Below are 15,468 nucleotides of genomic sequence, written 5' to 3'. Positions count from 1 at the left end.
GAATGTGAAAATAATAAAAAGCAGCAAGGACAAGACAAAGCTGGCCTAACATTTGCAAGGAAGTAAAATACCGGCCAGCAAAAGGTAAACTTTACTGCTAATTATTTTTTATAGCAAAAAAACCCCAATACATTTAAAAAACATTAACCAGCTCCTTGTCTTTATATGACAGTTCATGTTGCAGGATTCTTGCAAGATTTTAGGGAGAAAGCGTGTTAAGTGTAAGGGACAATATCATATCAAGAGGCAATGGGCACAAGCTGGAACACAGGAGGCTCCTGCTGGACATCAGGAAGCACTTCTGTGCTGTGCGGGTGATGGAGCACCGGCACATGTTATCCTGAGAGGTGGTGGAGATTTCCTTGGAGATCTTCAAAAGCCATCCGGACACAGTCCTGGGCAACCTGCTCTGGGTGGCCCTGACTGAGCAGGGGTTGGACCGGATGGCTTCCAGAGAACCTTTCCCACCTCAGTTACTCTGTCTTGGTCAGTCACCAAGAAGAACACCCTATAAACTTGAGGCAGCAAGTAGAAGTACTTGTGAAAGACGTGTTTGCTTTGAGTTCAGTCATCTGTTCAGATCTTCACCAAGTTTTATGCATTGTTTTTCAAAATAGTCACTGATGAGGACTCACTATCCAGAAATGTTTAACCACCTGGTAAATGGATTCTAATGATCATTCTACATGTCATAGGAATGTTCTTGCACGACTCTTAAGATTGAAACATTTTCTATCAGATAATATATGCATCTTTATTCTTGTGTGGAAGAACACATAGCTATACAGTACTGCATATCAGGGAAGAAAAGGAAACCTTGCACATGTTCATAATGTTAACACTCATGAATTATGAATAAATAGCAAAAAACTTAAGAGTATTGTAATTTTTACTACTGCATTCTTACATAGCATATATTCCTGACAACCATTTAGAACAAATCAAAACTGAAAAAATCTTATAAAATATTATCAAAATGTCAACATGAAATATATTAATTGTTACAGTGTCTACATCTGATGACATTTTGTAAAATCCCCCTCAGACTAACCTTTTCAAATGAAAATACTATGACACAAAAATGTAGGTAATAAACTATGAAGTGAAAGAAACTCCCAGAGGAATGCTATATTAATTTGTTATGGTCTAAAGAATCCTTCAGTTCTTAAGGAAGATATAATATTAAATTTTTATTTTCATAACTATAGTTCTAGATTTTGTACAGCATTTTCAAACCTAAATTTGCATTATGAAAAAACTGTTGCTTTCATATGTAAAAGTAAACAGTTCTAAAACAGTACTATTATAATACTCAGTTATCTGTCTAAGGTGATTAAGCAGTATCTTTTCATCTCCTTTTTTATTTTTATTTTTTAACTAGTATTTTTGATTCTACAGGTTAAGTGTGATTAGATTACTGAGGAAATACATTTTGCATACTGTTTTTAGACAATGCCCCTTTGATTTAAAATTTTTGTGAATGCAGGCCTACTAACTTTTAAAATTATTTAAATATTTGTAATCTCTCATGTTAAAGATAACAGAAGAAATTATACAGAGCAGGAACTACAACTCCCCTTTTAGTAGTTTTAAAGTCTTCCTATACTTTTACCCAGAAAAATAAAAATAAAATATTTGAAGAATAGGTAAATTCTGCTCTAGTGCCACAAATACATGTCAGGAATTGGAGTAGGATGTAACAACTTAATGACTTCTGAAATCAGTGACTTAAATCTCACCTGGAATACTTCGAAATGACTTTTCTTCCTGTCCTTTAAAGAACAGAACTGGCCTTGCAGTTCAACATTATGTACATTTCCACTATTTTGTAATAAAAAGCTGCATTTTCTGATTGCTAATCTAAGTGTAAATTTGTACCTTACCATTTCATAATAATTATGTTTCAGGCATTTTAAAACTTTTTTTCTTTCTTGAAACAAAATGCAGTTTTTCCATTACAGTGTTGATTTTCACTAACAGATAATCAGAGATGATAATGAAACATACGATAATTAAACAAGAGTTGTAAAATATGAAAGCACACTGAGTTAAGAACCATATTTAGCATCATATTTAATTCAGTAATTCAAGCAAATACTGCTGATAGGATTACGTGAAGAACTTATTAAATGTAAAGGAAAACATTTCTCAATTGCAGTACAATTGGCTTACAGGAAGGGCAATCTTTAATATTAGTACAAAGGGAAATGTTATTAATTTACTTAGCATTTACCTTGATATTTTTTTAACTAATCTGTTATGGGAGACAGATCTTCCCCGGTAAGAACTCTAACATACAGTAGCCAGGGTTGTATCTTACCAGCAGTGTTGTGCTTTGAACTACTGTGTGTAGATCCCCTTAACAGAATTTTGCCTCTTTCGACTGAAAGTAGATTTGCTATTAATTCAACAGAACCTTGCACCTGGGAAAATATAATTCCAGAAAAAGCCCCGAGGACTAGGTCTTCAATAATAAGTGCCTAAAGGATTAGGACGCCTTCATGGCATCTCATGCATCAGATGGGAAACTTTTAAGAGACCCATCATGAGCTCTCCCAGGAGTTATTATCTACTCAATTAAATTGTCTGGAATCCATCTAGTGAGTTGTAAAACATGAATATCTGACTGCAGGATTTGGCTGTAAATCTCTATTATTGTCATTAAATTCAAACATAAACATAAACACAGTATCTGAAAAACAAGCTTAAATATCATACCTGGCTCTTATTGGGAAGTTCTGAGCTATGTCTTTCAACACCTTTAAGGCATCATAAGCAGGGGTAGACATAATTCGAGCAGCTGCTTGAAAACTAAGATCTGAAAAAAAAATCTGGAAATATCAATAGTGCCTAGAACCAGACAACCTTTCCATACACACACATTATATTTTTTTTATGCTTCAATTAGACATTATAAAAGACATTATAAAAGATTATGAAGTAACATTATTAAGGTTGAAAAGACAGGCCCTTGAGAAGTTGGAAATACTAAAATCAGGGCTTCTCATACAACTTCTGCTTGGCTATCTTGAGCATATTGTACATGTAATTTCTAAGTTTTACGAAAACACATGGAAAAAAAAAACAGACAATTCATCACATGCTATTGTACTAGTACCAGAAGTGTATGATGTCGAAACCTAGACACAGACCAACCCACATCAGCCTGTAACTGCAGATAAGAAAAAGATCTTTCCGGCTCCAGGACTTCACAGGATTTTCTGGGTGCAGATATGATAAATCTAAGAAGGCTGTATTGAGCAAGTAAGATGTACAAATATCAAGAGTTTGCAACATTTTCTCAGGAACATCATACTGAGACTCCTGAAACAGAGATTGTCAAATTTCAGTTCTCATAAGTATCTAGTGCAATTTTTAAAGGGATATCCTTTTTTCCTCTACTCTCTTTCTTAGAATGAAGCAAATTTGCGTATATAAGGATGTTTTATAATTCATGTACCTAACTTGGGTGTGACACTTCCTGGCATGTGAGACTGGGAAAAAAACAATTTTGGCACTGATAGGTAAGGGAAATAATATACTAAGTGCTTCCATCTACTTTGGATATAGTGTGACTAACAGCCTCGGAGTAATTATGCTTTTTCCCATTACTTGTTAGTTAAGACACCTGAACAGAAACTGAAGGCCTCAGACGACTCAGTTTGAGGAAAGCTGATGCCACATATAGTAAAAAGAGCTAGGCACAAAGTCGTAGATGCTTCTGCCTTATAGAACTCTGCACCATCTTTTTGAAGCAGGCAGGAATTAAAAAACAGCCTGAAGAAAAGTGGACAGCATGCATTTCAAGTTAGCCTGATACAAGATACATCTTGTCTAGAAAAAAATTAAAAAAAAGCGAGTTTGAGAGGTGGATTGTTAACTAGAAATTTCTTAATACTTAAAACAACACTTCCAATAGTGAGATCACTGTTTTCAAAAAGCACATTTCAGATCTCTTTCAAGAGCCACATAAGCTGTGATCAGGTGAGGCAACACCTAGTTACTACTGTTACTACAGATAATGATGCCTCACCTGCTGTGCACTTAGGACTTGTACTTAAAAGACCATTGCATAATCCTTCAAAAATTACTAACAATTTCCATCTAACGCTGAACAGCTTAGAGTACAAATCTTCAAATCCCACTGAGGAAAGTGGGTATGTCTTTGTACCTTCCTGGTTATCTCTGGTCTGGGATGTGCACTTGCGGACCTTCCTGTTGTGGTACTCGACACAGCTGAGACAGCAGTGTAGGGCACCTTGGGAAAAGAAGATCCTGAGCTTAAAGCAGACCTCAAAGTATGCTTTGAAAGCTAATGAAGCACTAGAGAGTGAGAGGCTATTCACACAGATAAAAGAATGAGTTATTAAAGAGAATACCAAATTGATACTCTGCACATCATTTTTCATTACGAACAGTAAATCTAATTACTTATCTAAAACATACAGCTCTTAAACTGGGTTCTTGAATGGTGTTTAGGGTCACTTTATTAATAGAAGTATGCCCCCGTAGCTGAAGGAGTTTTAGTTAAATTTGGCTAGATTTTTACTTGGAGGCTGGCTAAAGGAAATTAGAGTAGCTGAGCTACTAACTCAGCCTGTATAATTAGTCATGGAGAATGAACAATAGAAAGTAGTCATGTCAGGATCAAAAGTACCAAAACAACTGCACCATACAAAGACAGGGCTGAAGGTCTTTGAGAAGGGTGTAGATGTAGAACTTAGTAGCATGGTTTAATGGTGGACTTGTCAGTACTAGGTTAAAGTTTGGACTAGATGATCTTAAGAGGTCTTTTCCAACCTGAAGGATTCTATGATTCTATCTGAAAAGACCCTAAATGTACTCACGTGCTGTCAGTACAGAAAGTACTGTCAGTGCCAGTTCTTCTGGCACCGAACAAACAGCATCCCAATGCTTGACTGCTTTCAACACCTGTATGAACTGGTTGCTTGGGGTGCAGAGCCAATTTAATTTCTATTTATATAGCCCTGATACCGCAGAAAAGACCACCACTAAATACAGGTCTTATACTGGCTTTTGAAGGTAGGCAGTAAAGGGATCAAAGCTTCACTGCTGTTTCTGCTTGAACATCAGTAGAATAGTATTTGATCATGTTGAACTTTTTAACTAGACAAAAAGTGAATTTTCTTTTTATTTGCACAGTAGATTTCTCTGAAATGCATTTTATTATTATTATTATTATTATTATTATTATATTATTATTATTTAGAACCAAGATAAACCCTATAACTGAAGGGGAGTTCTTTGGTATACGACTGCAAGCAAACTAAAAATTATCTTAAATAGCCAGTTTCAGACTGCATATGGCTAATGAGCTCCATAACAGAATCTTCCTGAAAAGAAACTGGAGAACAGATGTTTGCTCAGCCTCCTTCACTAGTATGAAGGCAAATCATTTTTGATCCGGTTGTTGTCTAACAGTGAAGAACAGGTAAAACGTAGCTGCTGAAACTTAAGTGTCATGACATTTTTAGGGACTTTAGAATAAGCATCTTGGCAAACTTTCCTCTCACCATCTGAGGCACTGCAGAACATCAGCACAGAGACCTACAGGACAGCCCTATCCACCTGGAAGAGGCTGGTTGCCTTAGGGAATCCAACAGCTACCCATAGTTTACGACATACATTCTACCCAGGACAGCAGAAACATGGGAAATAGCACCAAAAAAAAAAAAAAAAAGAAGAAGCACTCATGGAAGACACAGCTTCACACTTCAAAATTTCTTCCTAAATCTTCCTTTTCTGATTTGTTTTAAATGTAAATGTATTCAGAAAGATGAAATATTATCAACATATTGTTTCCATTGGCATACTAAGATGTCTTTTAGGAGCAATTACATTAACATATAAAATAACAATGACAAAAATGAGCGCTACATTCTCATTTTTAAAAGTATTTGCATACTTTAAATTAAAAAAAAAATCTCTAAGCTTTGCCTTCATCTTCTTTCATACCTGACATGGGAGACGTCTGGTAGAAATAGTTTATGTGCTACAATGACCCTACCCCGTAATCGTAATGCATGGTGCATTCTGAGAAATAACAGGGCAAAAATCACCATTTCAGAGTGATTTATAATTCTCTTCAAGCTACAAAATGTCCTCTTGTAGGTCATCAGCACAGGAACTGCTCAGAAATCATCATTTCTGTATTGCTCTCCTTTTCTACATAAAGTTTTTTAAAGCATGTTCTTTTATCTGATGTTATGTTAAAAATGTATGTGTGTCAACTCCAGCACAATGATAAAAATTGGAATTTATAAATGAAAGAAAGCAAAATGTCTTAACTGGTATTTCGTCAATGGTCATGTCAAAATGTTATTTTTTTGCCTGACCCCTCACGTAAAACCCTGAAACTAAATTTAATATCTTAGATAACACATCAGGCAGAAAACGGTGCAATTTAACTTCTGTCTTTAAAATCAGTAAAGCTAGTTATGATTCTCTATCATATGAAATTACTTCAATGTTCCTTCAATTTCTCTCATATAATACTAGGAGAAGATACGAATATGTTCTCTTTAAATACTTGATATAATATTGTTTTTATGAAACTATATGTCTCTTTTTAAAACAGCTTTTATTTTAATGGTGATACATCAAAGGAAAACTGAGAGTACCATGCTAATTCAGAAAAATGCAATACATACCTTGTAACTCCCAAACCTTCAGTGGTTCCATGTTGTTAGTAGTTTCAACTAGATGTTTTTTAAACTCTTTCAGATTATTTTTCAGATCAGGATGCATCTGTCTATACCAAAACATTTTAAAAACGAAGACAAATTAATGACATCCAGAAATGTCTGCTTTTATCTACTGTATTACACACAGCTGTAACACTGTATCGTTATGTTATCAAGCAAGAATTAAAATTTTAATTCATTCTCAAAACACAAATGAGGATTTGGGATAAGAAAGGGTGATTTGTGAGGACTAAAAACCTATTAATTACAAGGAGGAGTTCAATTGGTTTGTAGTGATCCATCTTAAACCCTGTCACAAATATCTTCATGGAATAAATGAACTCGAAGTCTAAATAACATTGACACAATGCAGCTGTAAACAGCAGTAAGCTAAAAGTTGTTATAAGCTGTACAGTTAGTTTACTATAGCATATTGCATGCTTAATTAAATATTAACTATACTACAGATGAACTGTAACTGTAAAATAACAGAGCTTATTGTATTACCCATGAAATATATAAGTGAGCTACTGTTTGTATGGAATGAGAATGCCTGGTTAAAGAATGTCTTTTACAAATTAACATCACTGACAAAACCAAGCTACTGAGCACACAAGTCACTAGTCAGGCTTTAAGAAGAGCACAGTGCCCAAAACCTTGGGTATCTTTTTCCAAAAGATAATTGGGCAAAGAAATTTTGAGGGGAAAGATTTGTTTCCCCTCAAAGACAAGACAAGACACCCTCCAATAGCAAACCATCTCCACTAAACTTTTAAAGACTCTTCTACAAGAAGTATAGAACAAGAAGCAAAAAGCAGATAAAAACAGACATTTAGAACATTAAGACTGATTTCCATAACATTCCATATTTCATTGTAGATATTAGGAAGTTTCACAAGGAATTCCTTCCCCTCCCACCCCCCAATTTTTAGCTGTTGGATGATTTCTGTCATCAAAGGGATGTTGCCCTTTATCGGAAAAGGGAAAAAAAATCACATATCACGACTGTTCTTCTAGGATTAAAATACAGTCCAGGTTCCTCAAAGAAAGAATACTCAAGTGAAAAGAGAAGCAAAGACAGAAAATTCCCCTTCTACTTACTTGTAACACAGTCCTAGAAATGACAAACTAAGAAGACACTAACAATAATCATATCTTCCTCAAAATATCGCTCCTTAAACCCAAGAAATGAGTAACTATCCATCTTGAAAACACCTTATGTGGCTACAACACTTTGGTTGCAACTTGTTTTGATTGTAATCATCTGAAAACAGAAGTAGCAGCAACTGTTTCCCGTAGGACACAATGTTGACATGTTTGTATCTACGTTTTTGTGACTGTTGCTCAGTGGGAATTTTTTACTTAAAAAAAATTTACTTTATAAATTCTAAGAGAATTAGAAATCAAAAAGCAATAATTGAAATGCAATGAATAAACAAGAGTTGCATCTTTACACTCACAAGACGTACAAAAAAGAATTAATCAGAATTGTCAACCATAGCAAACATAGTCATTTGCAAATTAAATCTCACTTCTTCTATAAAAGACTTCTTAATTTTGGTTCAGGTTCCAGAAGAAAATGCAAAAGTTTCTTATGTCAACTCACTTTAACTTGCCAAAGAGAAATCCTTGGACATCACTTTCCTCATCATCGTCATCTTCCTCTTTCTGTGTGTCATTTGTTCCTGAACATGCAGCACATATAAGCAATATACAACAAGAAAGTTACTGAAGTATCCTGCTGTATAATTCCTATGAATTATAAAACTGTTAACAGAAACATGCAATCTGAAAGTTGTCATTCCTAGATGTAATTTCAATTAGATTTATATCTTTGCATTCATGTTTTGGCATCAGAATGAATCACTTTACAGAACTTATCAACACTGGAATTATTTTTAAAATTTAATTCATCTAATGTTTACAATTTCAATATAAATTGCTATGGTTAAATAGTTTACTTTCCAAAATAGTCATTTCTCAGCTTGATTAAGTAAGAAACTCTTATCAGCCAACTAATACCAGATTTATGCTTGAAAAACATGATGCCTTTAAAGTGCTTGAACCTCCAACTAGCATTTGATGCAAGTGATAGATTTATTTCCTTAAAAAAAATAAATCTATATTTGAAGTGGCTCCAAGGCTATTAAACCATAGTCTTGCCAAAACATAGATAAGTTTCTTTAAATCTTGCAAATCTCCACACAAAGTAATTTCTCTGTGTCAGAACGCTACAGCTTCTATTTTCTGTGGTGTATGTCTCATTTCAACACGTAAGTACATATAATGGTACCAAATTCTATGATCCCATAGAAGAATGTAAACTTATTTTTAAAATTAGAAAAATTAGAAACAAATTCAGGAAAAAAAGCAACCACAAAACACTAATGTGTAGTTACTGTGATAATTACCACATTAGAGATGCCACCAAATACAAAATAAGTGAAGAACAAAGGTTAAGCAATCTTATACTTATTGAAAGGAAGAAGAATGGTTTACATTTTGAAGTACAGCCACAGATAACAATAATTACAGGTTAAGTAATGAACTATATTCTAAGCACAGTTGTTTACAAATGATCCCATGTATTTTAATATCCTAGCTCTTAATGTCCAAAAGTTCCTTGTGCAAAAATAAAGTACAACTTTCAAAATGTTACTGACTTTATAGCTAAAGATATTTATGTATTTTAATAGTATCTCCAGTAAGATACCATAAATGTAAAAAACAACATACCTTTAACCTGTGTGTCATCTACTGCTTTGTATTCTGTGCTCTTTATTGCAAGTTCTACACCATATCCAGATAAATACATTTTTCTGGAACTTGGTTTCTGTTGGACAATATTATTTTAACAGAACAAAAACAAAACTTCAAAAACTTTATCTTTAGATTTACCATATGTAGTACTGCAACTTTAACATGTTATGACAATAGTAACTTAATCTTTCAATTCATGATTCAAAGCATGAAATACTACATCAAACAAAATAAAAGTCATGCAAGGCATATTGTCAACCCACTGAGGAGGTTTGTAACAGAAAGTAAGAACTTCTTTTATCTCCTGCAGAATACAGAAAGGCTGTCAAAATAGTAATTCCTTCATATAATATTAGAAGGATTAGAACAAGCAGAGCTGGTAGCACCCTGTACAATTATTGATGCCTTACAATTCACATTTTAAACAATTCCTATAGCCTTGTAAATTTGCCAGACTTTAGAATGTTAGAAGGAAATTATTTATGCATCAGGCTGATACCTTCAAAAAGTTTTGTTGAAAGGGTCAATCACTTTCTATAAGGAATATTAAGAATTATCATTAAGGTATCACTGCTAAAAACATGTTGCCAATTTTATTAATACGACCAAGTGTTTTTAACTTTGGAGTGGAAGTCTGACATTCAACAGAGTAATTACTCATATGAAAAAAAGTGCCCTAATTTGCCCAAAATGCAGAAAAATTCCCTTCCCAAAATGCAATTTGCATATGCGCAGCAACAATATCTTGACAACCTTTCACTTTAGTTTACAGTTTCCAAGAATCATTTTGTATTGAAGACACCTCCAACCCCCAACTCAAAATCCCAGCACGATTGGGGTTTTCTCTATTGGTTTTCTAAGCAAATCTCAACACAGAGAGAGCACTGCAGTGACAGTAGTACTAGCAAAAAAAAAAAAAAAAAGCAGAAAGGCTCTGTACCTCTTTTACTCTCAATACTCCCTCTTCTGGCATTTAATGAAAAAATGGAGGGAGAACCAGTCTCCATGGGCAAGGAGACTACAGGTACTTAGTTTGGAAAAAAAAGTGCATAAAAGGAGAACTGAAAGTTCAGTAAAAACTACAGCCCTACAAAACTTAGAATTTAAGACTGGCTTCCTCAAATTCTCTATTTCATTCCCATAAGCAAACAGCTCTGAAAGTTAATCTGCAAACTAAAAATCTCATTTCCCTGAAATGCCTGGTCTACATAAATCACAGCAACCTCTTACTGCATCAGATTATTCTTGTATTAGCTGCACTATTTAAGAGCTTACTTTGAATATGAATTACAAAAACCTGAGAATCAAAACAAGGAGACAATATAACTCCATGTACTGGTATTTGTCTTGTACTGTCATGTTTCAGTAAGTTAGGGAAAACATTCAGTAACGTTATGTTTAAATACTGACACTGGAATGCAAATGCCACAAAAGTGACCAATCATGTTGACTCTTGACAGCCTATGCTATTGTACTACAAAGAACCTGAGTTTACACTTAGATTACGTAAAATGACATGTAATTAATTATTTCATTTTTTCTCCTTGATTTTCTATTCTAGCTCCCATTTTCCTAATTCTTGTTACTTCTGTTCTGTCTGCTGCACAAAGGTTCACCCATGATCTTCATCCAATGTACCAAAAAAAAACCCACAACCCAACAACTGAAAAGTGATTAGATAAAAAGATTGGATAATATTATTTCTTTCCCAGCTTCAAAGTCTGTATTAGGTCAATCACTTCATCTGGAAAGTTTTAAAATTAGTATGTGTATTACACGTGATTTAGGCAAACTCAAAAACAAATGTATAACACGTGTTGTGTCAAGAAAAATAAAGTACTAACAGTTTATTGAATCAATGTTAATTTGAACTCCATACCTGAACATAATGTCGGAGAACGTAAACGATTTCCTCCTTTTGTGCCTTCTCAGATAAAATCTTGTGGAATTTAACAAAGTCTTTTGTACCTATTTCTGCATAAAGAACAACCACTGGGCCATCCTCTTTGAGAGTTGGGAATTTATGGTCTCCCTTGAAAAGATATGGCCTGGGTCTGGTTTCAAAAACAAATAAATGTGTTACAATATATACAGAAGTGAAATAAAAACAGTGGCACTTTTTGTACTTCAAAATTGAAAAACAAGTAAAGGCTTATATGCTAGAGATATAGGAGCCATGTAAAAATAATCACAAAATAATCACAGTCACCCACAAAAGAACATTCAAAACCGATTTTCAAATTAAAGTCTCAAAAACTGAAAAATCAGCATCAACTATAAATAACTTCAATGCATTATATCAAATTGAAACATCAGCGAAATAAAAAGCAGAGACATTTTGAGCAACAATCAATTACAGCTAGAACCTTTCAAATAAAATGACACTGTATCTGTTAGAGAGGTACACAGCAATCTGTGAGTAACAACACAGTAGAGGGATATTCAGTGAAGTTTGAGAAAGCTGCTAACACATATGGAAACTAAGTGGGGTTATGCTTCACTTACAGCATCAAGCTCTTTTAATTTAGCTAATTTTGCAAATTTTGATTGCACCTACCCTCCTCATTCAAGGCCATGACTGCAGTTAGGCTTTCTATACCTGCAATAAATGAATTCTTAGATGACTGCAAACATCTTTTGAACAAATAATGGAAAAGACGGAAAAGTAACAAACAGGTAAATACAACTGAGCGGTATTCTCAAGGTGCTAATTACTGATAAGTACATTTATTTTTTAAAGTTGCCTTTGTATAGTCACACTGGAAGAATCAATAAACTCTCTCCAAACCTCTGCAAGGCAAGCTGAGAAACTCTAACCCAACATACCCTGCACAAATGCGTGCACTGCAGCTGCACACTCATTCAAAAAACATACTGCAAAGTTGTGAGCACAACTCCACATGCCACAGCCTCTGTGATGCAAAGCTAAGGAACATCTTCTATGTAAAATCACAGAATAATTTACACTGGAAGGGATCTTTGGAGAGCATCTGCTTCAATCCCTCACTCAAATTGGGGACAATTTTTATCAGCCTGCTCAGAGCCTTAGCATCAACATCCTGTGTAAGCTTGGTAGGTATGCAACCAGAGATCACATTTGCAAGGCAGAGACAAAAGGAGAGGCCTGGCTTGAGAATTAACTTGGGTGCATACAGCCATGTGTTGCAAAAATATCAGGTAAGCTTTCTCATGCTCATCACGGGACAGGACAGGCAACGTTTCAGATTCCTGAAACAGATGACACCTACAATTCTTCAATAAGTTCAAGAGCAGATCCAGATTCGCCCCACTGAAAGCTTACATACGGGATGTGACTTCTGAAACTTCTCATACCCAGAGAGACAACTGCCAGTCATTCATAGGGCGCTGAAAACCTAAATCAGGGGAGCTTCTCTTTTCTTAACCAGTCACCTAGGAGAATGAATCGTGATCTCAAAAAGTACCAGCTGCTGTCGTGACTTTCCTGAACACTGACAGTCTCAAAGAAAGCATTTTTCACATGATAGTGACCAAGCTTCACTAAAAAATTAAGTGCTGCAGTGAAATAACACAGCATTGGGCTACCGTAATGACCTGGAAATTCAGAATTAAAGCATTCAGCCCTTGCCAATTCAAGGTAAGCCTTCGTTTTCTGTTTTGCTTTGACACTGAACAGCAGTGAGGAAGAATCGATTCTCTTACTGCTCAAAGCTAATACATTTATTGACACGAGTGATTCTCATGAGAAGGCTACCTGAAAGGGAAGGAGAAGCAGTTAAGCAGACAAAATTGATAAAACAATACATGAATGTGGAGTCCAGCACTCATTAACCAGTTACTAGGGTAGTGAAGGCGACTATGTGCTTGCCTAGGTAGTTCCAAAACAGTATGCGTGACTCTCGTCAGGTGTGTCAGCTCTTGGCAGCAAGAGCCCTAGAAATCCAAGTGTTGCTTTCAAGATATGCAATCCCAACCATTTTAGCACTCAAGATCTTCCTTTCAAAGGTCCGAGGCCCTAGAGCAGCCCATTACAACTCCACACAAACCACTTCCTATTGGAGCCATGCAGTCCATTGCCACGTAACTGAAACAGACCAAATCACCGTAGCTGCTGCATAAAGGAATGCCTGAAGCAAAATTTGATCTTGACATGCAGACCTTATCCATTTGGGCTCTCCTGAGTCCAAAGTGCCTGAGACTTCCTGGATCTCAGGCTGAGCTGATGGATCCTCACAAAATAATGCTGCACACTCTTCTTTCTCTTCCACTGAGATTTGAAACTATGATCCCTAAAAACAGAATATTTCTTAGCGTTCCCATTCGACAGTGGGAACTTACTGACACAACTGAAAGCCTAGCTTAAACCTGGCTTAACTGGAAGATTCACGACAGACAAACCCCCCCAAAATAAAATGAAACACAAAGGAAAACAGTTTGAAATAGAAAAGGAAGGAGCATACATTAATAAAACAAAAAGATCACTTTCCATAAAAGCCACAAGAATGAGTGATTTAGAGGAACCATCAGTGAGATCGTTCCATATACCATGATGTACACCATACAGAAAATGCAGAGAAAGAGCACAGCCCTACCTGTATCACTTAGGCTATGTCTCCAGAACAAGTGACTGAGCATATGCTACCCAGAGTATATTGTTTCCATATTGTAAGCAATATGGAAACAATTACTTGGAGGGGAACATATTTTTCTTAAAGTCTAACTCCGGGAACTCTAAATATTTGAGTGATTCATCTACTTTGGGGCTGGGTATAAGGAGAGGAAGTTTAACAAGATTTTGTTGCCACTGATGAAGGTTGTAATGTGACTTGTACACAAAAAAAATACCCAAAACAGAAAAACAATTTAAAACAAAAAAACTTCAGTTTTCCTGTGAGTTTTTAAAATTAATTTAATGATTCATATCAGTCTAACACTTTTAATTCTGAATACTTTATGATTCTTTTGTTTAGTATCCTGATTTTCCAGAATCGTGTAAGTTTGAGAAAGATTTCTCCAGAAGGAAGAATGTGCCAAATCTACTTTAAAGGAGAAGTATACTCTTTCAGAAGAACAGTATATTCAGGCATTGTGGTAAAATGCTAAGGTCTCATAATGCCTTAATAGATCACCAGAAGAATTCAAATCATTTTAAAACAAATAATTTATGTAAGAAAATAAGAGACATTTGTTATGCAGAACATAACAGTTAAAAATGGGACACTGCAGATAAGACAGTAAAATCTTTATGCAAAAACCTTGGTTATCGACTAAGGAAAGGACAATGATTCAGTAGGTTGTAATTATATTGATGACTTAGACAATACCATAAATCACACACGTAGAACATAAGCCTGTTTTTAGAGGCAACCAGCACCAAACAGGCAAATTTAATTCTTTCCTCCCACTTTGTATTTGATAGAAAGAAAAATCCAAGTGTTATGATCTACTAAATCATCTTTTCATAGTAGTCTTTCTACATACCTCCATGAAGTGGCTGAGGGCATGAACACTAATGTATATCATGATAACCTTGACCATTGCAGGATGAAAAAACGAACAAACAAACAACACAAAACACAAAAACAAAAACAAGCCCTACATAAAGGTTTTGAAAAAATATAAATTAATTCTGTTTTTATAAAGGTTAAATATTTTGCTTTCATTATTTTTGTTATTGTTTGCTATTTTGATAGGTTCTACATATTTTATTTCATAGCCCAAACTCATTCTAGACAGATGGTAGTTTCCACAGGACAAAATGTGCTGAAAGTCTTGATAGATTCAAAGTCTAACACAAGGTAAGGGAAGTTATGCCATCTGTGGTAGACTTTTCTTCCACTCCTACATTCCGGAAACCCTCAAATGCATTGGCATTGACAACATAGAAAGGTCTGTCAGTGGAAGTACTGACTCTGATGCATAAAATGGTAAGCTTGTATAGAAAGTACACTGTAAACTTCACTATTCCATACCAGAAAAAGGGAAGAAATACAAAATTATCCATGGGGTTAGAGGAGCAAAGCTC

General features: G+C 35.0%; 1 protein-coding gene across 3 annotated transcripts in view; it reads right to left on the bottom strand.

Annotated features, from left to right (window-relative positions):
- UGGT2 (UDP-glucose glycoprotein glucosyltransferase 2) overlaps nucleotides 1-15,468 on the bottom strand; it is a 95,050-nt gene that overhangs the window by 68,303 nt on the left and 11,279 nt on the right. For all 3 annotated transcript variants that reach the window (XM_080605996.1, XM_080605998.1, XM_080605997.1), the window contains 5 exons: nucleotides 11,344-11,518; nucleotides 9,441-9,537; nucleotides 8,311-8,389; nucleotides 6,672-6,772; nucleotides 2,719-2,818 (listed from right to left, as the gene is read on the bottom strand). In XM_080605996.1, the coding sequence (XP_080462122.1) occupies nucleotides 2,719-2,818; nucleotides 6,672-6,772; nucleotides 8,311-8,389; nucleotides 9,441-9,537; nucleotides 11,344-11,518 (552 nt within the window). The remainder of the gene's footprint in view (nucleotides 1-2,718; nucleotides 2,819-6,671; nucleotides 6,773-8,310; nucleotides 8,390-9,440; nucleotides 9,538-11,343; nucleotides 11,519-15,468) is intronic.

Source organism: Anser brachyrhynchus, assembly GCF_964034855.1.
Source record: "Anser brachyrhynchus genome assembly, chromosome: 1".
Classification (NCBI taxonomy): Eukaryota; Metazoa; Chordata; class Aves; order Anseriformes; family Anatidae; genus Anser; species Anser brachyrhynchus.
The sequence above is the reverse complement of the archived record's forward strand: the minus strand, read 5'-3'. Positions and strand labels throughout refer to the sequence as shown.